Genomic DNA, 22,128 nt, shown 5'->3' on the forward strand with positions numbered 1-22,128 from the left:
GCATCCATAGTGCCATTCAACAAATACTTGTTAAATTGAAATGAAATATTTAACTTACTCTTGGCTGACTTCACGCATGGCCTCACACCTTCTACACAAGCACTGTACCACCAGACTCTATTCCTAGCCTACCAAATGTCCTAATTTTTACACAAAATACAAATAGTTGAACTGCAAAGCAAAGTGAGCAAAGAGAGACTCTAAATATACTGAAAGTTCCTTATTCACGACCTAGATCAATGGACGTTTGTGGAAAGTCACAGCTTCACTTAAAGAATGCCTTGATTTCTTTACAGTATGTAGTATTTTTATATTTAAGTAGCTGCCATTATTGATCGTTAGATTTAACACAAAATGATAGGTTCAACTTGGAAAGCATGATGGGTTTTCTTGTGAAATACTTGACTCGCGAAGTATCCCTGTATTTGAGTTGAGGCCCTCCCCAGCACCTCCAGGCACAATTTCACTAAGAGAAAGCAGAGGATTGTCATTGCAATGTTCTCACTACTTGCTGTTGTATCATCAGGTCTGAGGGCACAGCTGCTTTTTGTGTTCTAGCTTCCATAGTGTATACTGTAGCTACTCCGCCCACTTAGGATCTGGCTTGGCCATGTTAGCTGGTAGTGCGCAGAAGTCATGATGTTGATGGTACTCAACTTATAAGCCAGTTGTGTCTCTGTGCAGGCACAGAAGAGAATAAGTAGCATCTTCCCCTCACTCATCCCAAGGTTCACAGCTGGCGCTCCTGTAACAAAGGATGAGGCAACAAGAGGAATTCAGAATAAACGAAAGCACCCTGTGAGCAAGCAGGCTTAAGGATAGAGGAACCATAGGCCTGGGGAAAGGTAACTTTATGTGAAGTCTGTGGGGACAAAAAAAGACAATTGTGCATGTGACGCAATTGTAATGAACTGACAGGAACTTGCCAGTCCATATTTGTTCAGACTCCATTTGGTCTCCAGGTCTAGGGCAGGAATCTCTGGGGATGAGAATCTGTGACTACTTCTGGGTAAACTGACTTGTCTTTGTAATAAGTATGTGACTTTACACAAACTATTTTTCTGTTTTTGATGAATAGGTCAAGGGACATCCAGAATTCTATTGCAATTCTTTCTCCTTGGCTCCCCTGTCTCTAGATGAAAACACGGTCTGTTCCTTTGTTGTCTCCCTACAGAGACTGGATGCTGTAGGCCTCCTCCCTTTAAACCTGGCCTGTGTTTTCCACATATGTGAACATTTCTTAACACACAGTTCCCTCCCTCAGAATCGCACACACACAGGTTATTCTGAAATTTCGGTGTCTCAACTGTCTGTCTTTCAGGTTCTCTAACAAGTAAAACCCATGAAATGCTTACAGAAGTGAGACTGAACTCTGCTCTGAGGAAGACAAGATATTGCTAGATTTTTGAACACTATCTGTGCAAGAGCAAAAATGCCAATTCAGTACATCCAACAAACAGACATTTCTTAAACACCTCTCATTTCTCAGAAGGAAATACTTTTAGTGTATTTTAGTGCACTGTATTTTAACTAGTGAACTTCTGGTATTGATTGGAGACAGAAAGAGTGGTTTCCTGAAAGAGGCTTTATACTAGGATCATTCAAACACTAACTATTCTTGGAGTGCAGTTAGGCAGGCCCCCTCGGAACGCCTCATTTCTGAAAAGGTTCATTCACTATGTAACATTCCGTGCTCAGACGTCAAGCATAGAAACATAATGGTATGAATCCCTCAGACATAGAACAAGTGACTTAAGAATCTGCCCTACAACATGTCTTGGTTTGTGGTGTGTTGACACGGGAATAAAACGTTGCTCGGTTACTAGGACTTTGAAGGACGGGCTTTACTCTTTTCCTTGGAAACAGGGAGACCTGATGAGATTGTTACTGTTTGTGTGCCTCCCACTAGAAATGTGTTTGGTCACAGAAACAACCACAACCTTGCTGGGGCTTGGGCTATGTTCCTGGATCACAATGCATTGAGAGGCACTGTAGTGTTCTCCAAAATAGCCATCACAAACCCAGCTTATGTTCCTGTCTCCTTTTTCCTCTTTGTGTTCTGTGACCAATCACTGTGCACTAAATGTAAGGGAGCAGTGCAGACATTACTGACAAAATCATAGCTCAGATTGAGGTTTGGTATCAAGTGCCCCTAAGCAAATTCATAAAGCCCTTGAGCCATCTTCCATTTCAAGGCCACTTCTACCTCCCACATTATCAAACCAGAGCTTCCTTCATCTTTTCTCCTCTCAGACACAGCTCTATTTCTACTTGTTCCTCCCCTTCACTCCTCTCAGGAAAAGCATGCTTTTTCTTGACATCCATAATATTGCTTAATATTGGATTACAATACACGGTATTTTAACACTTTTTTTGAATACCAGATACTAGTTGATAGCAGGGTCCTCAGAGCTCCAGCATGCAGGGGATTAAAAAGGCTGACTCCCCTGAGAACAATATAATAACAAATGTGGGTCTTTGCTTTTGAAAGCTTTGCATTGTATCAGATAACACGAACACAATCCCCTCCATTGTAGAATCTCTACACATGGAAATGCAAGTTGATTTTCAAACACCGTGCAGACACTGGGGACATAACTACTTCTTAGAGTTTTATCGAGGAATGGAAGCAGAAAGCAGATCCTCTCATTCTCATTTGAGGAAACCTTTGGAGATTTTTCCAGATATGATGGATGTAGCTTCTTACAGCAACATGTGGTATGTAACAAAAAGGTACAAGCTGTTTTGTCCCAGCACACACCGTTGGGACACTGCCATTTGCATAGAAAGTATTGACTTAAAAATAGAGACCTAAAAATAACAGAGAGCACAATAATCTCCCCAAAATAACTCTGTGGGGGAAAAGAATGATTCCAGTAATCAGTTTATAAACATATGTACTCTGTCTCCCCATGGTCCATTGGTGACCATGTTTTCTAGGAGAAAAAAAAAATAAGGATTAGGAACATTTGCAATTTTGTAACAATCTTGGAGAGGAAATAGTTCAAGAGATGTTGGAATTCTTGAGACATTTCCCTACTTATGGGAAAATATTTCTTAGTATTTTAAATTAGTACTATCCTAGAAATGCCTGTTTTTTTTCCCCCCTAAGTTACAAGTGATCCACACAAAGTCAGAGAGCGTGAAGCCATCAGCTATGATGGAAGGCGGTGTGAAGTGTTAAGATCCTGAACCATCTGGGTCTTTCATGGACTTTTTGGATACCTAGTCTAACACTGTTGTTATCTGACCCGTTCTTCTGGGGTCTCAGAAAGGAATTCGTACTCTTCAGAAAAAAAAAAGTTACAAAAAGGTTTATTAATCATGATATAGACCAAAAAGGATAAATATGATCACCTAGAAGTAACTTGTGACTAGAATGGGATTCTGGCCCTCAGGACATGGATGCTGTTATGACTGAGAAAATGAATTAGGATTCAGGAACTGTGGGTTCTAAGACTTATGATAATGTTCACTTGCCGATGAGCCTTGAGCAATTAATTCATTTATTCTTCTGCAGCCACCAGGTCTCCAGCTGTGAAGAGGACTGAGTAGCCATAGCTCTCAGAGTTTACAGGGTTATACTATACATGAATTGATAATATATTTTTGCTTTGACGAACTTTAAATTTTTCTATAATTAGATAAAAGAAAGAAGGAAACCTGATTTAAATTTGATGATGTTAACCATAAATGACAATGTAAAATCTCAGTTAACTGGTGGAACGCCTGCCAAGCATGTATGCATTCAGGGTTCAGTCTCAAACATGGCATAGACCAGGCATGGTGGCATGTGCCTATAACATCAATACTAGGGGGAGAGGCAAGAGGATCAGGAGTTCAAGATCATCCTCAGCTATATACCAAATTTGATGCTAGCCTGGGACACGTGAGACACTGTCTCTAAAAATAAACAAAATAAAAATAAAATGATATCACACAGTTATATGCCAGCGCTGGAGAGGTGCAGACGGGTGACTCTCTGGGGCTTGGTGAGGCAAGACAGCGAAATCAAATAGAGGATTTCCAGGCCAAGCAAGAGACCTTGTCTCAAAATCAAGGTCGATGCCTCATTGAGTAGAAGTTGTCCTGTGGCCTCTATCTTTGTAGACACACACACACACACACACACACACACACAAACTTTGCCTTTCCTTTTCCCTTTCCACCTCAAAAGGAGACTCCAATGAATATAGAAACTAACGGAAAAGTATTAGATAGATGCTTTGGGTTTCACATGTCAACAACCTAACAAAATTAGCTTAGGCCGGGCGGTGGTTGGCGCACGCCTTTAATCCCAGCCCTCGGGAGGCAGAGGCTGGCGGATCTCTGGGAGTTCGAGGCCAGCCTGGTCTACAAGAGCTAGTTCTGGGATTGGCACCAAAGCTACAGAGAACCCCTGTCTCGAAAAACAAAACAAAACAAAATTAGCTTAGGCCAAAGTGAAATGTATTAAAAATTACACACTTTTTCGTGTTATTAAAGGAAATAAAACTGCTAGAGAAAAAAACTGAGCCTCAGAGAAAGTCTCAAAGCCTGCCTCTCTCTCTCTCTCTCTCTCTCTCTCTCTCTCTCTCTCTCTCGTCTTTGTTTGCCAATTTAACCTTGTCACTAGTTCTTGGCTCTCTCCTTAAATCAAAAACAAGTGACATCTTACCCCTATAATTCAGTATTCTCTCATGGTGAAGTGCTTCAGCAAGGTCACTGGGAAAGACAAGGACTCACCCAGTGGTCAGAGCAAGACAGCAGAAGAGCCAGGCAGTGGATGTTGGTGAGTCATGGGCTTTGACTTTGCGCCTGTTCAGCAAGCGCTCTACCAACTTGGATACATCCCCAGTATCTCACAGCTCCGCACTGCAGCCCTTGGCAGGTAGGCTTAGGAGGAGGAAGAACAAAGTTCAAGGTCATCCTCCACACGTAGCAAACTAAGAATAAATTTCCAAACTGAGGCAAATAGATTAGGCGCACAGTAAGTGTGAGGAGTGAATTGTAAGGACCTGAGTCTCCTGGGGAGTGACAACTGACAAACTTGCTAGAGGAGACCTCTTCTTCCAGCTGGCATTTGAGTGAAATGCTGCCTGGGCTTTGAAAAGACACCAGTATTCTTGATATCATCTGAGGTTTTTCAAACCACCTATGGGTGATGATAAACTTTTCCCAACAGAGCACACATCTACACAGAAAGCAGCACAGTCTTCTTTTCCATAAGTGGTTTGGAATTCAGAGATATTTATTTTAAAACTACAAATTTATTAGTAAAATGCTTGTGAGGTGGGTAATGGCTCCAATTTTGCTATTAGAAAAAAAACCCTGCTGGGTATCTTGGTCCATACCTATCCTCCCAGCACTTAAGAGGTAGAGTAAGGGTCAAGAGGCCACGGTCATCCTTACCTACATAGTAAGTTGGCGGCCAGCCTATATAAGACTCTGTCTAAAGATCTAAATGGATGAATAAATGATTGAAAAATCAATCCCAAATAAAAGATAATAGTTTTGGATGTACAAGTAAATGAGCTGAGTGAACACTGTCTTTTCTAGTTACTACCATTGAAAATGGGAAACTATCTTCTAAGCAAAGACTGTGTTAATTTTTGTCTTCATATAGTCAGTGTAAACCTACTATTCTTCAGAAAACTTGAGTAATGAATGTTCCTCTGTATCAAATATGCTTAAATCTTACAAAAATAAAATAAAATAAAGGCGCTAGCTCATGGGAGCTAGTTTAAGATCTTTCTGAAAGGAAGGAGGGCTGTGCTTTCCTGGATGGAGGTCAATGAGGAACCAGGCCAACGAAGGGCGGCAAACCAGAGGGGCCAGTGGGTCAGGGAGCCCTGTGGCAAGAACATTGAATTCCTGTTATTGAGAGGGCAGTCAGGGAGCAAGCCTGCCTGGGAACAGCTGTAAATCTGGCAGGAGAGACAGGTCAGCCAAGCAGCTGCCTGACCTGTGGATTCATCAGTCAAACAGAAGACAAAAAAACACAACAATCTGCTCATTCAGAAGTTTACTGGGGGTCAGCAGGCTGGGGAATGAGAGATCAATTGAGCTGAAGCAGCCACAGAGAGAGGAGGAAAACAGCCTCGGGATATGGAGAGAACTGGGAAGTCACTGAGTCAGCGTTAGCTTTCCAATGAAAGAGTTTTAAGTAATGGAAGAATTGCAGAGGTGACCAAAATGCTTAGATTCATTTACATCGCTTCTCTGGAAAAAGCCATGTATACAATGAGATTAATTGTGCTTACTTATCAAGGCAGTAATAAAAACAGAGAATGTATTATTTCTTGTTTACAGCTTTATGAGTTTCTCTCTCTCTCTCTCTCTCTCTCTCTCTCTCTCTCTCTCTGGCTCTCTCTCTCTTTCTCTTTCCTTCTTTTTCTTGCTTTTTGAAGGTTCCTTGCCACCAAATAGAAGTGCAGAGAAGGTCTGGATTGGTGAACTGAGATTAGGTGGTAGCCCAAGATGAATAAACTAAATACAGACCAGATAATTTATCGTGTTCTATATGTAGATAATTAGTTGAGCAAAATTAAATTAATTGGAAACAAGCTTACTCATTTGAAAAAAATACTTCATTTAAATCTGACCACACCCCAAATAGGAAAGGGTTTCAGTGAAAGTAAAACGAAAGCTACTCATTTCATCAGCGAGGACACCTTGGGCGTGTGTCATCTTCAGAGTTCCTGTTTACACAGTCTGTAGCTTGTCTTCTTTTCCTGGACTTTGGATCTACAAAGCAGAATTTCTTAATTGTAAAAAAGACCAGATTGTCCAGTGATTTCCTCTGAGACCATGTCTCTGCTGTTGTGTCTAAAGTCATTGCCAGACTGAAGATTTGTTCCTGTGTGATTTTCTAGAACTTTTAAAATTTGCATTTCATATTAAGTTTGGGATATTTTGCATATGAATGTTGAGTTTTTCTGGGTGATCTGTTGGAGAAACTATCTTTGCTGCATTTATTGCCTTTTCTCCCTTTGTCAAAGGTAGTTGATTCTACTTACACAGACTTTTCTGTTCCACATTGGATATGCTAGTTTTCAACAATGTCATACAATCTTGGTTGCTATAGATTTACAGAAAGCTTTGAGTCAGATCATATTTACTTTCTCATTCCAGAGATCTCACCACATTGACAAATTCCAGATTTAAAAAAGAAAATCCTCTCAGATAGACAGGTTCTTAAAATGTTCCTTCTCCATGGTGTCTGAGTCAGCTGAACTTGGAATATTAATATTCAATGAAAAGTACACCAATGACTGGTTTTTAACACCAGAATGAAAAATTATTAATTCAAAATTGGAAAATGAATTAAATCAAATGAAGACATCTAAACTACTCAGTGCCTTCCCTCCTTGAGTTGAGGTTACCAAAGGACTCTCTGAGCAAGCTCATTCAGAGATTGGTGATCTGACTCAGCTGGAGGACCCATTGATAGGAAGCTGTGGTAAACATCGCCCCAGTAGAAAGCGCCTTGCCTGGAAGATAAAACCTCTACACTGCCAGCACTAGAAGTCCTCCGCTGAACACCATTGCATTTGTGGCTCTAAATGAAGTTGTTTTTCTGTTTTCTTTATAAGGCTTTGGAGGCTAACTACTGCTGCTCACCGATTCATTCTTTTTTAATTGTAGGCATCTTATTGCAGTCAATCAATTGCAAGCAAGACTTACAGAAAAGGGAGCTATTTTGTCTCTTTCTCAAGTAAAATTGCCTAATACTTTTCGGCACCATTATATGTAAGCTTAAAAATTATGTCTACTTTAAAATTCATGGGGTAATCCATTAGCTTCAGAGGAAAAAGGGTATCAGATGAGAATACTTTTGGCCTATCCAGTGGTTTTCTCTCTAGATTGGATAGCAGAATCCTCACACAATATATATATATATATATATATATATATATATATATATATATGATTCCAAGAGGGTCATAAAAGTATGCACAAATATATAACTGTGTCCCTGCCCCCATGTGGCATGGAGAACCATTTTCCACATTTACTATGCAGAGAAGTGTGTTCGTAAGTGATGGAGAGTTAAGTAACATGGCCATGCACTGACCAGGAGTTCACGCTGTGGAGTGCACATTGTATTAGAGCGGAGGTTGACTTTCACTGTACTAAAGCAGGGTGAACTCTGTCACCTACACCAAGTTTACTTCAAATAAAGTAGGAGGGTACAGATTTGGGGTTTGTCTAAGGCATGATACATATTCCTTTTGGGGGAATAGTATCGATATATCACTTGATCTCTGATTTAGTATATTAATATATGCCCATTGTAAATGAATGGTAAAGTATTACACAATATTGAATATATGAAAGCATATTAGAAAATGCAAAACACATTTCTAATCTAAAAAATGGTTTTTATTGAGAGGCCGTTCTGAGTGCCACATTAGAGATTAAATGGACTTTATCTAACAATACATTTTAAATAAGATGAACCATTAGTAGGTGGTCTTGCTAAGACAACAGAAATCATTCATTTGTACACAGCAGGCTTTCAGAAAACTAAAGATTGTTCAACATATTTTGCAAGTAGTGTTTGTACCAACATCAAGCGTATTGCTCTATAAATGGCTGTCTAAATTGCTATTCCTCAAGTTGGAGCACTGTGATACTCATCAGCATGGCTTGTTATACTCATCCGTAATACTTTTCCACTAAATTAAATCATGTGCGCATCATCACTTCTAATCCCCCTTCCTGTCTGATCTCTAGTTTTGTCTCTTTCCCAGATGAGGCTTATTATGTTTAAATCAAACCGCTTGGTTCTGTCTATGAAGATTAAATGACCACATTTTTCATGTCTAGAGTCCAGTCCAAAGTTTTGTATACAACAGACCGAAAGCTTCCTCTTTCCTTTTACTTCATCACTATTTGTGACCTAGGGTTATGTTTAAAGAGTGTCTACATGTTAGAGAAAACTCAACATCTTCTTGATTCCACTAAACCAACAGAATGGGATAGGTTACATTCAAACCCAGTTTGATGGGGAAAAGGAACCCATGATGTTGAGTCACCGTATGTTCTTTATGGTCCTCACTTTGTAAAAATCATTGGAAGTGGAGGATGACAGTCTAGTTACCCAGGCAAACAGCTCCCAGCAAGAGCACAGGCCTAAAGTTTGTGTCATGGTCATTCAACTGTGTCTTAGTGAACACAAAAGGAAACTTCACTTTCTTATTTAAGCTGGAGGGATTTTATTGGTGAATATTTGTATTTATAATTATTTAGAGATAAGAGGCCTGGCCAAGATCTGCTGAATATATATTGTGGGGGCTCAAAAAACAAAAGGCACAAATACCATTTTTTAAAAAATAGACTTCTCCGAGGGCAATGGGTGTTTCACAATACACCCACAGATTGCCTTAGGACTTTCGAGTGATTGCTAAGAACTAAAGAATGTGCTTTTACCAAAAAAAGAGAATCTAATTTTACATTTGCCTGGTGAATTTGTGACTTTGTTTTAAAAACATGCATTTGAGCCAAGCATGGTAGCTCAAGTCTGCAAGCTCAGCATTCTTCAGGAGGTCAAGGTAGAAAAATTCCATGAGCTCGAAGTCATCTTGGGCTACACAATGAGTTCCAGACCAGCTTGGACTACACATAATGTGATGGTCTGGCTCAAAAAACAAAACAAGTAAATAGACAAAAATCATGCATATTTTTTGCTGCAGAAGCAGGAGATTTGGGAACTACCTCTCTGGTGTCAAGCACAACCCACTCCTTCCTTACCTCATTGTCAGTCCCAGACCCTATTTATGCTCGTGGGAGCCATACAGATCCACTTTCGTCTATTTATGCTCGTGGGAGCCATGCAGATCCATACAGATCCACTTTCGTCTATTTTTGCTCGTGGGAGCCATACAGATCCATACAGATCCACTTTCGTCTATTTATGCTCGTGGGAGCCATACAGATCCACTTTCGTCTATTTATGCTCATAGGAGCCATACAGATCCACTTTCATCTATTTATGCTCGTGGGAGCCATACAGATCCATACAGATCCACTTTCGTCTATTTATGCTCGTGGGAGCCATACAGATCCACTTTCATCTTTCCTCCACATTTTCATGAGGTCGGAGTCTCAGTCATCTTTTCTCAATGTTCTATTTCCCAAACTTTCTGTTTTCATGTACAGTTCCTATAGAATATATCTTCTGATGCATGCAGCCAAGCCTTCAAGTGAGAGGCAAAGTCTCTTTCCTAAGGTGCTGCTGACTCTCATTGGAACCGTGACACAGAAAACCTCATGCTCAGCCCCTGGCCACAGAAGCTCCCATAGTGTCACGTGGAAACTTGTCACTTAGTTACAGACAACCAAAGTGGCTTCATACGTGTGTGTGTGTGTGTGTGTGTGTGTGAGAGAGAGAGAGAGAGAGAGAGAGAGAGAGAGAGAGAGAGAAGTCATCTTGCTATGTGTCCTTAGCTAGCCTGGAACTCATTATGTAGACCATGTCGAGGATAAACCGGCAGTTCCTGTCTCTGCCTACCAAACCACCTGCTTTACAGAGTAAAGAGAGAGCACACACACAGTGCTCTGCCTGTGGGTGTTGTTTCTCTCTCTCTCTCTCCCTTTCCCTTCCTCTCCCTCCCTCTCTTCCTTTCTCTCTTCCTTTCTTTCCTTCTGTTTTCTTCTTTGACTCAGTTTACTTTGTCTACCTTCAACTCCATTTTCTTCATAATTTTACAGATGCATGCTATACAGCCTGGCCTTCTGTATGACCCCTTTTCTGTGTGTTCACGTTATTGTGGAAAAGGCTTCTCCATTGTGCTTTCTGGGGTTTCTTTGTCTCCTGCTGTGTGCAGTAATGGCCAAGTCCACATTTGTACTGGATTCTGACGGAGACGTGAGTCATCGTAGACTGTGTACAGGGACGTGCTTTCATCATTCATCTGTCAGGATGGAGTCTTGGAATTGCAATACCTCCAGAATAGCTTCTTCTCTATCTATGGGGTTGCTCAAGTGTTGAATGTGTATTTAAAGAAAATTGTGATATGAAGCATGAATTAAAACTGTGTAGAGAAAGACATAAAATATATCAATAGACTGTATTTCAATATCATTGGACCTATAACCAAATAAATATTGCTGATGGGAAAAGGGAAAATAGTGGCTCAAAAGGGTTTCATGACAGAAATTAATCAACTATACATTCTTCAACTGAAAGAAGACTTTAGGGCAAACTGCTTTAGAAACTAGAGAATTTGTGGTAAGTGTTCTACAGGACAAACCTGTGGTAATGTGTTACCAGCTCTGCCTCATCAAAGCTTTTCCCTTGAAAATATTTTATTTCAGAGTGGTTTTATTTTTTTAAAAATGTGTGTTTCATATAAATTTATGGTGACTGTTATTATAAAAAGAAATAGAATTGAAATCAGGAAAAGAAACAGGTATGTACTCAAATGCGGGGATAGATTGGCTAATGTATAAGTATGTTGGCATTTTTCTTTCTATTGTTCCTACATTTACCCAAATTAGCATTGACATTCCTCATTTAAATTCTCAAACATGATTTCATTACCTTGTAGTTGAATGGAAAGCATGCTGGAGTCACTGGGGCTTCAGCACACTTGGGGAGGGACCGTCAACCTCTGCTCAGGAAAATGAGTACTGGGCGGCAGCATGAACCCAACAATGTCAAAAGGACGCTGAGAGCCTTCTGCACCAGGGCAGTATTGGTACTGTAAACCTAGGACCTGTCTTAGAGAATGGCCAGAGAGTATGGACTGGCGTCTTAAAAGTTAATGTTGAAATTCGGCTGAGATGCCTTGACAGTGGCACCCTGCCTTTACATACCCAATGCACACACTAGGATGTGCTAGAAGTCACCTTAGCACCCTTAAAGTGGACAGCCAAACACTTGTGTTCTCAGAACTCAACACCCCCATCCAGGTGTTTCCATCCCGTACTTTTGAGACTTTGTGAGCTCTGCGTGGAAAACTCCTGCAGAAAGTCTGCTTGGATTCAGTGCGCTCCCTTTCTTCCCCTCAGCAACTAGCCCTCCTTTCTACGTAGCTTATTGCAACATGAAGTGATTTTCAGTTTCTAATAATAACTTTCTCCCTGCAGACTTGTGTCAACCGAAGTTGTGAGTGATCTGCATATGCATATTGCAATATTTAAATGTTAGTACACCTGCTCAAATATTGTTGCAAGACAATGCAACAAGTCCAGATATCATTTCTTGACAAATTGTACACTAAGCCTAGGGGGTAGCAAGGCATACAAACTCACTTATTTCTTGAGTCTTGGTTTTACTGAAACATGAGCCAAGCCTTACTTTTATTTTTCAATTCTAACTTGAACGCTTTTCATAATTCTTAGGAAAATCTCATAAAACAGTTTTCTAAAATATAAAAATGCATGCAAGTTATCTTGAAGATAAGCATGCAGGTTAAATGTGGATATAGTGGTAATCTTCTAATATTGTACTTCAGATTTGGAATAACGGAAGAAATCTGAAGTTACATTATTGTGAAATTGGCAGGATACATACTAAACTGTTTCTGCATTAGTTCAATCAATTGGATTAGACTATTTATTAATGAACGCTTACTACTGGGTAGACATTCTAACTGGGATTCCAAAATGAAATGACATTCTCTGACATCAGCAAGTTCTGTCTGTTGAGAACAGTGAGGCAAAGCTCTATAAGGAACAGACACAGAAGGGATCAAGAGCAGCAGGTGGATATGAGAAGCCACTTTCTAACTCCACATGGGCTTGTGCTATCCTTCAGGAGAGACAAGCTGATACCTGAAGGGTGAGAGGAAGATGATCAGATGTGTGAGGAGGAGAAAGATTGTTGGTGTTGGCTACAGAACAAGAAAAGCTTAGAGGCTTAAATGAACCTGGCGGGGGGGGGGGTAGAGCACACTTAGAGCAGAATTACTGTGGAAAATGGAAATAAAACCCTGTGAAAAATGAAGCCCAGCAGGCAAAGAAAAGCCAGGCCATCTGAGTTACAGCTATAGGCAAAGGTATACCTATGCATTCCTCTGCTCTGAAGGCATTCTCATTGAAGAATTTTGAATAAGAGAATTCCACAAGCCAGTGGGTACGTTGTGGGCCCAAGCATATGGGTAACAATGTCGTGACTGTTACTTTTCTTTTATATGTTACAGAAATGGCGCACATCCCTTTTAGTATTATGACTTTAAAAGGCCTTCCTTGTAATTGAGTTCGGTGATGCCAAAAGCAATATTTTCACTAAATGATACATCAGAATTATAATAAGGGCCTCTGAGCAGATCTTGGTCAACAAGGTTTTAATAGACTGTGATGCAATCCTCAAAGGAGAAGATGCCATTATAAAAGATACCCTGTCTCTAATGGAAATTCGGCTGGGTGTACTTTTACTGCTCAGTGAATGAAAAGATTTATATAGGCCACGTGGTTGAGATTCTCGGAGAAAAACACACACAATGAAAAGTTTTCCATTGCACATTTTCATTAACTCTTCCAGCAGTGGATCTACCAGAAATAAAATTCACTTGAATTTTGCACAATTTCTATAATTTCAGGGGTTAAGCATCTGAAAGGCCAGAATGGATCAGCATTCCCTGAAGAAGAAGAAAGTGCAAGCGAAAGAGAAGATAAGTGGGACCACTAATTACCCCCCCAGAAGCAAGAGGACTCCTTGGGGTTAGCTGGACTGAACGCTCTTCTGAATAGCCTATGGTACTCCCAAGCCCCGCCTCCCACAGGCTCTTCTGCCTCATCTCCACACCCACAGCAGTTACAATCCCCCAGAAGACTCCTTGACTGAACTGGGAAACCTAGTGCGGATTGTTGTGTGCCACTCGCAGCAAAGAACAGGCACTTATTGTACAACAATTTTTCTTTTAAACTAACAATACCTGGGAATCTGCTACCGTATGTGTGTTCTCACTTTGATAATACCAAAGCTGAACTCCTACTGGCCTGCTAATATGATTTACTTTCCAAAGTCAATGTAGAGAGTTTTACTCAAAGAGTACAGAATAAATATCAAATGCACTTGGAATGAATGTGAGTGGGGCTTAATGGAAGAGGAATGTCTGTGGAAGCTTCTGAGTTAATACCTGCCTTTAGCATGCTTCTGTGTATAGATCAGACCCGAGTTTACTTCAAGAAGACAAAGATAGGTAGATGTCAGTTGTCTTGATTCAGAACAGCACACCAGACATGAAAGGTTCCTCCTCCCGCAGTGCATCAATGGTTACTTAAAGAAACATGTCTCTTCATTCTCTATGCTGTGCAATGTTGGCTTCTCTGCATCATCTAATCATTTCTAATAAAACATGGCCGATTTCTTCTGTGCTCTCCTTTTTTAACAATGTGAAGTTAAGCCATCTGTTATGCATTGGGTTTTGTTTGTCTGGGGAGTTTGGTTGTCTCTTTTACTTTCCTTGGTGCTGAGAATGAAGCCAGGGCTTTGTATATGCAAATATTCACCCACTAGGCTATGCCCTCAGTCACATTGCATTTTAATAAATCCTTAGTGTTTTATTATTCCCCTCTGTGACAGAATAAAAAGAAAGTCTCATCAATTCAGCCAAGGACTCACCCATTAATTCGACAACTGCTTTTTGTGGAGTTTTTCTGCATTATTGTTACACCATCTCCCCCTCCCCTCTCCTCTCTCTAAGCCCTCCCATACACCAGCCCTCCCTCCCTTTCAAATTCGTGGTCCCCTTTTCATTAGTTGTTGTCACATGATTGCTAGCAGCCATTTTAAACTGAGTTCTTTCCTAGGATATTACTCTTTTGGAAGTTATGAAGGTAGAGGAAAACTCGTTTCTTCTCTGGAGCTGGAATACTGCGGGGTTTTGGAAGACCGTGGGCATTTGTAAGCATGGTTTTCACTCAGAGTTCTGGCCTTCGTCCAATTTTAATTATTTATGATATATGAACACACAATTTAGCGAGGGTAGATAGTTTTGTTTCTACACTGTTGGTTTTAATGAGGTTCAAATGTTTCATGAATGTAAAGACGATTTGAAAGGAGCACTGGTGGCCTAGGGCAGGGGGTAAGATCACCTGCTTCCAGCTGCCAGCCTTGGTGGTAGAGCCCAGAAATCTACAAGGCAGGAGGAGAAAACCAACTGTCTCTCACTTTGTGAGACGTATTGTCCTTTTACAAATACACAACCTTGGTGTGTGGGATGGATGGGGACACACACACACACACACACACACACACACGCGCGCGCACGTACCCTAAATAACCATAAAACATTACTAAGGGAAAATTAAGAAAAAGAGAAAAATAAAATGCACAATTTACTAAAAATCTTAAATGCAAATCCAAAGGGATAAAATGAATTTTAGTTTGAAAATAAATTTTATAATCTAGCAATTAAGAGAGCTATGTGAAAGTATTAATAAATGCAGTGAAAATAACAGTTTCACTCAGTGAGAGGCATCCCAAGACTATGAGTACTATTCTGTTTCCATCCTGTCCTCTGTCCTGTTTTCCGTCCCTTCCCTCCCTTTCCCTCCCCTCCCCTCCCTTTCCCTCCTTACCCCTTTCCTCCCCTTTTCTACCCTTCTCTTCTCTTCCCTTCCCTCCCCTTTCTTACCCTTCTCTTCCCTTCACTTCCCTCCCCTCCTTTTCCCTACTTACCCCTTCCCTCTCCTTTCCTACCCTTTTCTTCCCTCCCCTCCCCTTCCCTCCCCTCCCCTTCCCTCCCCTTCCCTTCCCCCTTCTTTCCTTTCTGCCTCCTCCTTCTCCTCTTCTCTCTATTGTCACTAAATCAATTTTTTTTCCAGACCTTTAGAGTTTTTTTTTTTTAACCACCTTCCATGCCTATTTGTCTTCCTAAGTTTCTCTCTACTGAAAACATCATTAAGGTTCATATTTCTTGTAAATGCTTTTGAGCTATTTATGTTTCAAAACATCATCAGTGACACCCGTTGAGAGGGTTTGAGACTCCTTGCTGTACTAACAAAAACCACCCTTTCCTTTTAGTTGACTAGAGATTTTTATAAAAGCACCACACACACACACACACACACACACACACACACACACACACACTCAAAGGCAAACAAGAAGGATCCAAAGCTCCAGCTGATTCTGCATCCTCAGCTTTGGAGCCAAGCAGCATGAGGTCTGAATGACTTCCTCTCACTCTCCCTTAGAGCAGGTAAGGCAGTTCTCCTTGGGAATGCTCTCTCCTCCTATTTTTCTGTCCACTTTAAAACAACTCAGTAGCAGCTTAAACTTAAGGTTTCCTTGGGAAACAAGTGGCATTCTCAGAGATTTGAAGGAAACCAGGGCCAAGATAATGGGTTTTCTATTTCCTTTTCAAATAATTATAGTCTACAATGAAAGCTTTTTTTTTCTTGTTGTTGTTTTTGGTATCCTCAAGGAGATAGTGTGGCTTTAGTTTTGTTGAATAGGCAAAGAAAGTTTCTGCCTAGTACTCCCTTATGCCCAGCCTCATTCACAAGATGATGTTATGGTTAGGAGATAGGTTTTGAGTCATGCTGACTTAGGTTCTGATTGAATCTCCATTTGCAAAATAAGTACAATCATTTTGAACGTACATTATTCTTGAGACTTGAGTGATGGAAGATCTATGGAATGCCTAGATTATCCAAGTGAGCGCTGTTACCAGTTACAAAGGATCCAAAAAGTGTCTAAACCTCTCCTAGTGTGTGGCCTTTTTTTTTAAATGAAAGGGTAAAGTGATCAGCTCTCACTCTCCAACAAATCTGACAATGTCCCAACTGACCAAAGAACTGTAGTTGCTCCTCTGTGTAGACTGAGCATTCTCTGCACCCCTGCATAGTCCCCCATTCTCTGCACCCCTACACAGTCCCCCCATTCTCTGCACCCCTGCATAGTCCCCCATTCTCTGCACCCCTACACAGTCCCCCCATTCTCTGCACCCCTGCATAGTCCCCCATTCTCTGCACCCCTACACAGTCCCCCATTCTCTGCACCCCTGCATAGTCCCCCATTCTCTGCACCCCTACACAGTCCCCCATTCTCTGCACCCCTGCGGTTCCCCCTTTGTCACCACTGAAGACTCAGCATTTCCTCTCTTCTTGCCCTTGTCAACCATTCAGATAATTAAAACATCATCACTTCTTCCCAAACTGTCTGCAGCATCCTTGTCATTCATTTGGGAATGCTTGGTTGTTTGTGCTGGATGTAAGAAAGGTTAAAGGTTAAAGATGATATTTTCTATCTCAAACAGAAAAAAAAAATGGGCAAAGAATGTCATATATCAAACATCTAAGTCAGAGACCTCAGTACTGGATCATAAATTTGTGGTTTGAGTTAAGGAATTGTACTCCAAAACAGAATTTTCTAAACTAATTTGTATTCCTAAACAAATTTTCATAATTTCACTTTGAATTTCCCATGTTTTCTACATTATGGAGTAAATGGTTTTAGGCTAGCCATGATCAAATTATGTTTGTTTTATGCATAGGATCAAAATATGTAGAAAATATTCATATCTATTATTTTTAAGCGGATATTGTTTGGGATGGAGAAATTTAAAGTGAAATATATATTTCAAGTCCACTTAAAAATACATTCAATGACTGTAGTATGACTCCAAATAACAAACATAAGGCATAGCACACAACTGAGTAATTTTAATAAGCATTTGCTTTGGATATTGTCTTAAAAGCAACTTAAGTGTAAGCATCTCAGAGTCTATAGAATTGCAATATAGATTTATTAAGTGATAAAAAAGCCACATACCTTATGCACTTCTCGTCTTCATCTAAAAGCAAAGTTGAAGTGTGAAATGAATACTAGGAAAGGCGGGTCTGCTTCTGTGGAAGTGTTTATGCCATTACACAATGTGGAGTGAAGTGGATACAAGAAGAAATCGTCTATTTCATTTTTATAAGTCACCGATCCCAAAAGAAAAATTCCTCAGAGTCATTATGTTTATTCATTAATAAATATTTTGCTGAAATGGAAAATATCTTAAAGAAATTATATGATTATGTTTCAGAAGGGTACGCAGCCTGAATAACTAAATATAAACAAAAGAGAGTTCAGATGGGATGTCTCTAGTAAATCTTTTCCCTCAGAACTCAGGGAGCCCCAAGGAAGAGGAGGCAAAAATCCTGTAAGAGCCAGAGGGGATGGAGGACCCCAGGAGAACAGGGCCCTCTGCATCAGCTAAGGAATCCTCTTATGGACTCAGAAGCTGGGGCAGCAAGCAGTGCCTACATGATTCTGCAGCAGGTTATCTTTGTATCTGTGCGAGCTTTTTGCTTGGTGTGTGAGAAAGGGTGGGTCTCTGATTCTTGTGTCTGCTCTCTAGACTCTTTTCCTCCTGTTGGGTTGCCTTGTCCAACTTTGATATGATCGTTTTTGCTTGATCTTACTATATTTTATGTTGTCATGTTTGGTTGTCATCTCTTAGAGGTGTGTTCTATTCTAATGAGAAAAAGAAAGAGAGTGGGTCAGAGGGGAGAGGAGCAAGTGGAGAGGAAGGGAGGGGAAGAACTGGGAGGAGAGAAGGAAGGGGAAAGCCTAATCAGCATGTATTGTATGAGAAGAGAGTCTATTTTCCAATAAAAAAGGGGGGAAAAGCCTGAGGGAAAATTTCCTTTACTATATTTTTATTAACTCGGGGAATTTCAAACGACACTTCTTGATTATGCTCGTCCACTCCTTCTCTGTTTCCTCCAGGTCCACTCCCTCCCCTCCTTTTATTTTATGAAGCTACTTTGCTTACAGCAGCTCCCTGCCTGCCCTCCCTCCGGCTCTTACAATCTTCCCATTCCCTCTCTGCTTAGATGGAAATGGCACCATAAATAATGAAGGGACTGAGTTCTACAAATGTCCCCATAACTGGAGAGCTGTGGGGATAGAGCTTTCGACCCTCTACCAGGAAGCGGCCACAGTGAAATAATCTACATCAGTGAATAAACACACTCAGAAAGAGGCTGCCATTTGCCCCTGCATCTTTTTCCTGACATTTGCTTTGTCGCGCAAACCTGGACTTAGCCACTTCCCTGCTGCATTTAGCTGTCTGGTTTTACATGGACAACAGAGATTCGATCTAGAGATAGCACAAGTACATTAAAGAAAGAAAAGTGTATGAAGGCGGATTCTTGAAGCCTGAAGAACAAATCGTCAGGTAATTTAAATGACATTGGATTCATCTTTATCTTTAAGTCTTACTCTTCAAATAAGACCACATTTTCTTCCTTTCTCTGATGTTTAATGTTGAGAACTAATCTGAGGGATGAACATGGTGAATTCTAGAGTGATATTATTGTGATATCAGAATCCTCACAAATATCAGAACAGTAGGGGCATTTAGCACATGGCTTTTGGGAACAGGTGTTAACTTACAAAGACAGATCAGAAAAAGAAAGGTAAGGAGGGAGGGAGGGAGGAAGGGAGGGAGGGAGGGAGGGAGGGGAGAAAGAAAGAAACTTTAGAATGCTTGGACACATGAATTTGCCTTTGTATTCCAAAGGTAACGCCACTGAGAAGTTTTTTTTCTTTCTTATTAATTTTAATATTTAATTATTTTTCCTTTTTATTGAGAACTTTTTAAATACAATCTTTTCTCATTTTTATAGCTATCCCCATTCCCACTCCCTTTCCTTCTCCTGCTCCACTTCCCCTCACCCCCCTCCCATCCACTCCTCAGAAACAGTAAGGCTTCCCATGGACAATCAACAAAGTCTGACTCTTCACTTCCAGGCAAGACCAAGGCCCTTCCTGCTCCAGCCCCTCACCTAGGCTGAGCAAGGTATCCCTCCAAAAAGAACGTGCCCTTAGATGCCAGTTCAAGCACTAGGGATAAATCCTGGTCCCACTGCCAGTGGCCCACAGACTTTCTGAGTCACACAACAGTCACCACATTCAGAGGGCCTAGTTTGGGCCTGTGCAGGTTCCCCTGCTGTCAGGTCAGAGTCAGCGAGCAATCTCTAGCTCAGGTCAGTTGTTTCTGTGGGTATCACTGTCGTGGTTTTGACCCCTTTGCTCATATTATTGCTTCTCTCTCTCTCTCTCTCTCTCTCTCTCTCTCTCTCACTCACTTTCTCTCTCTCTCTCTCTCTCTCTCTCTCTCTCTCTCTCTGGCTGGTCTCCAGTAGCTCGACCTATGGTTTCTGCTTTCGTCAGTTGCTTGTTGAAGGTTCTAAGATGACAACTTAGGTAGTCTTCAGTCTGATTACAGGAGAAGGTCAGTTTCAAGGCCCTGGGAAGTTTAGAATTAGAAAACATTACTGAGTTCTGGTTTGCATCTTCATGTAAAAGATGGGAAAAGCTGAGCATAGAACTTTCTATCAAATATAAAAAAAAAAATGTCAGGAAAGAAAGCACTTGGGGGCAAATCAGCACAGACGGTACCCAGGCTGGTTTCTGCGAAGCAGTGGACTGCCCAGAATGGAGACAGTATCATGGGGGGGCTTCCTTAGCATCATATTCAAGTAGAGAGTGCAGTGGAACCACAAAGAGGGGGGAACCCTCAGCTGTTTGCCAGAACAGTGTCAACACGAGACAGACCTTGGTAGGAAGCTGTTTCAGAAGGGAAATGCTTTTAATTGGATTTCTTCTTTTTTCTTTTTCCTTTTTAAAATTTATTTATTCATTTATTCATTTTGGTATTTTGAGACAGGGTTTCTCTGTGTAATAGTTCTGCCTGTTCTGGAACTAGATCTGTAGATCAGGCTGGCCTCGAACTCGCAGAGATCCACTTGCCTCTGCCTCTCTAGTGCTGGGTCAATCTTTTAATAATTGTATGCTCCTACTCCCCCACTTTATTCGACTTCTTGTCTCATCCCAACTAAATTTGGGTTCTCGTAGTATAGGTGGTTTGTTGGTATTGGTGAAACGCCAGTTGTATCTAGTTCCCAATGAAGAGAACCTTGGGACTTACCTCATTCCTGGGGCTTGGAAAACTCACAAGCATGTGAGTGACAGGGAGTGGAAGACATTACTAATCAACAGAACTTTGCATTAATTAGATATGTATAAGTGAGGTAATGCTTAATCTAGATCAATAGCTGGATAAAACTGTTTAGATAACCTTAATCATTCCATACTGTTCACGCAAGATTGTTTGGTATAATTTTTTTTAATTTATTTAATTATTAAAGATTTCTGTCTCTTCCCCACCACCGCCTCCCATTTCCCTCCCCCTCCCCCAATTAAGTCCCCCCCCCCCAAGACCGAAAAGCAATCAGGGTTCCCTGTCCTGTGGGAAGTCCAAGGAACCCCCACCTCCATCCAGGTCTAGTAAGTTGAGCATCCAAACTGCCTAGGCTCCCACAAAGCCAGTGCGTGCAGTAGGATCAAAAATCTATTGCCATTGGTCTTGAGTTCTCAGTAGTCCTCATTGTCCGCTATGTTCAGAGAGTCTGGTTTTATCCCAGGCTTTTCCAGACCCAGGCCAGCTGGCCTTGATGAGTTCCCGATAGAGCATCCCCATTGTCTCAGTGTGTGGGTGCACCCCTCGTGGTCCTGAGTTCCTTGCTCGTGCTCCCTCTCCTTCTGCTCCTGATTTGGACCTTGAGATTTCAGTCCTGTGCTCCAATGTGGGTCTCTGTCTCTGTCTCCTTTCATCGCTTGCTGAAGGTTAAGCATATTTGGTGAACAAGTGACCAAAATTCTAGTTTTATTTTTCAATAAATATATACAAATGTTTCTGACATTCTCCATATTTATTACGTTAAGGATATAGGTACAAATAATATTGCTTAGTTTTTTAATATGTTGGTATATATTTAAGTGGTTGGGATAATCAATATATATATACCAATTAATATATAATAAATGACATCATTTCAGGTAATGCCAAGTTGCAGAAAAAGCAGGTGATGTCTTCACTGTATAGAGCAGAATCAGGCCCGCCCCTTACCCACTGTGGAACGCTATACACCTGGGAGATGAATGACCATGTGCTGTTCCTTCTGACTCTGAGTTAGACATTTCTCACTTCTAATTCCTTTACAGGAACAAGCAACCAAGGAGAAAAGAAGACATGGGAATAGCTAAGAGGCGCCTGCATTAGGGGAAGATGGAATCAGAAAAGAGACACCCTCCTATGGCTGCGCTCCAGTCAACAGACTAAAGCTAAGTTATGAGTCAGAGACACAGGAGCACATAGACTCTATGACATAAACGCTGTAACCTTGTATTCTGTC

General features: G+C 40.9%; 1 protein-coding gene across 2 annotated transcripts in view; it reads left to right on the forward strand.

Moving 5' to 3' along the window:
- The window catches only part of Ppp1r1c (protein phosphatase 1 regulatory inhibitor subunit 1C), a 104,341-nt gene extending 82,343 nt beyond the window's left edge, over positions 1 to 21,998 (forward strand). The window contains exon 5 of one of the 2 annotated variants that reach the window (XM_041639865.1): positions 21,938 to 21,998. In XM_041639865.1, coding sequence (XP_041495799.1) covers positions 21,938 to 21,975 — 38 coding nt within the window. In that variant the 3' untranslated portion in view covers positions 21,976 to 21,998. Of the gene's footprint in view, positions 1 to 13,529; positions 14,453 to 21,937 lie in introns of those variants that run through there. The other variant, XM_041639864.1, reaches the window with a different exon arrangement.
- Positions 21,999 to 22,128: the final 130 nt, after the last annotated feature.

The sequence above is a fragment of the Microtus oregoni genome, unplaced genomic scaffold (genome assembly GCF_018167655.1).
Source record: "Microtus oregoni isolate MIOR12 unplaced genomic scaffold, Mior012 000060F_ref0000265, whole genome shotgun sequence".
Lineage (NCBI taxonomy): Eukaryota > Metazoa > Chordata > Mammalia > Rodentia > Cricetidae > Microtus > Microtus oregoni.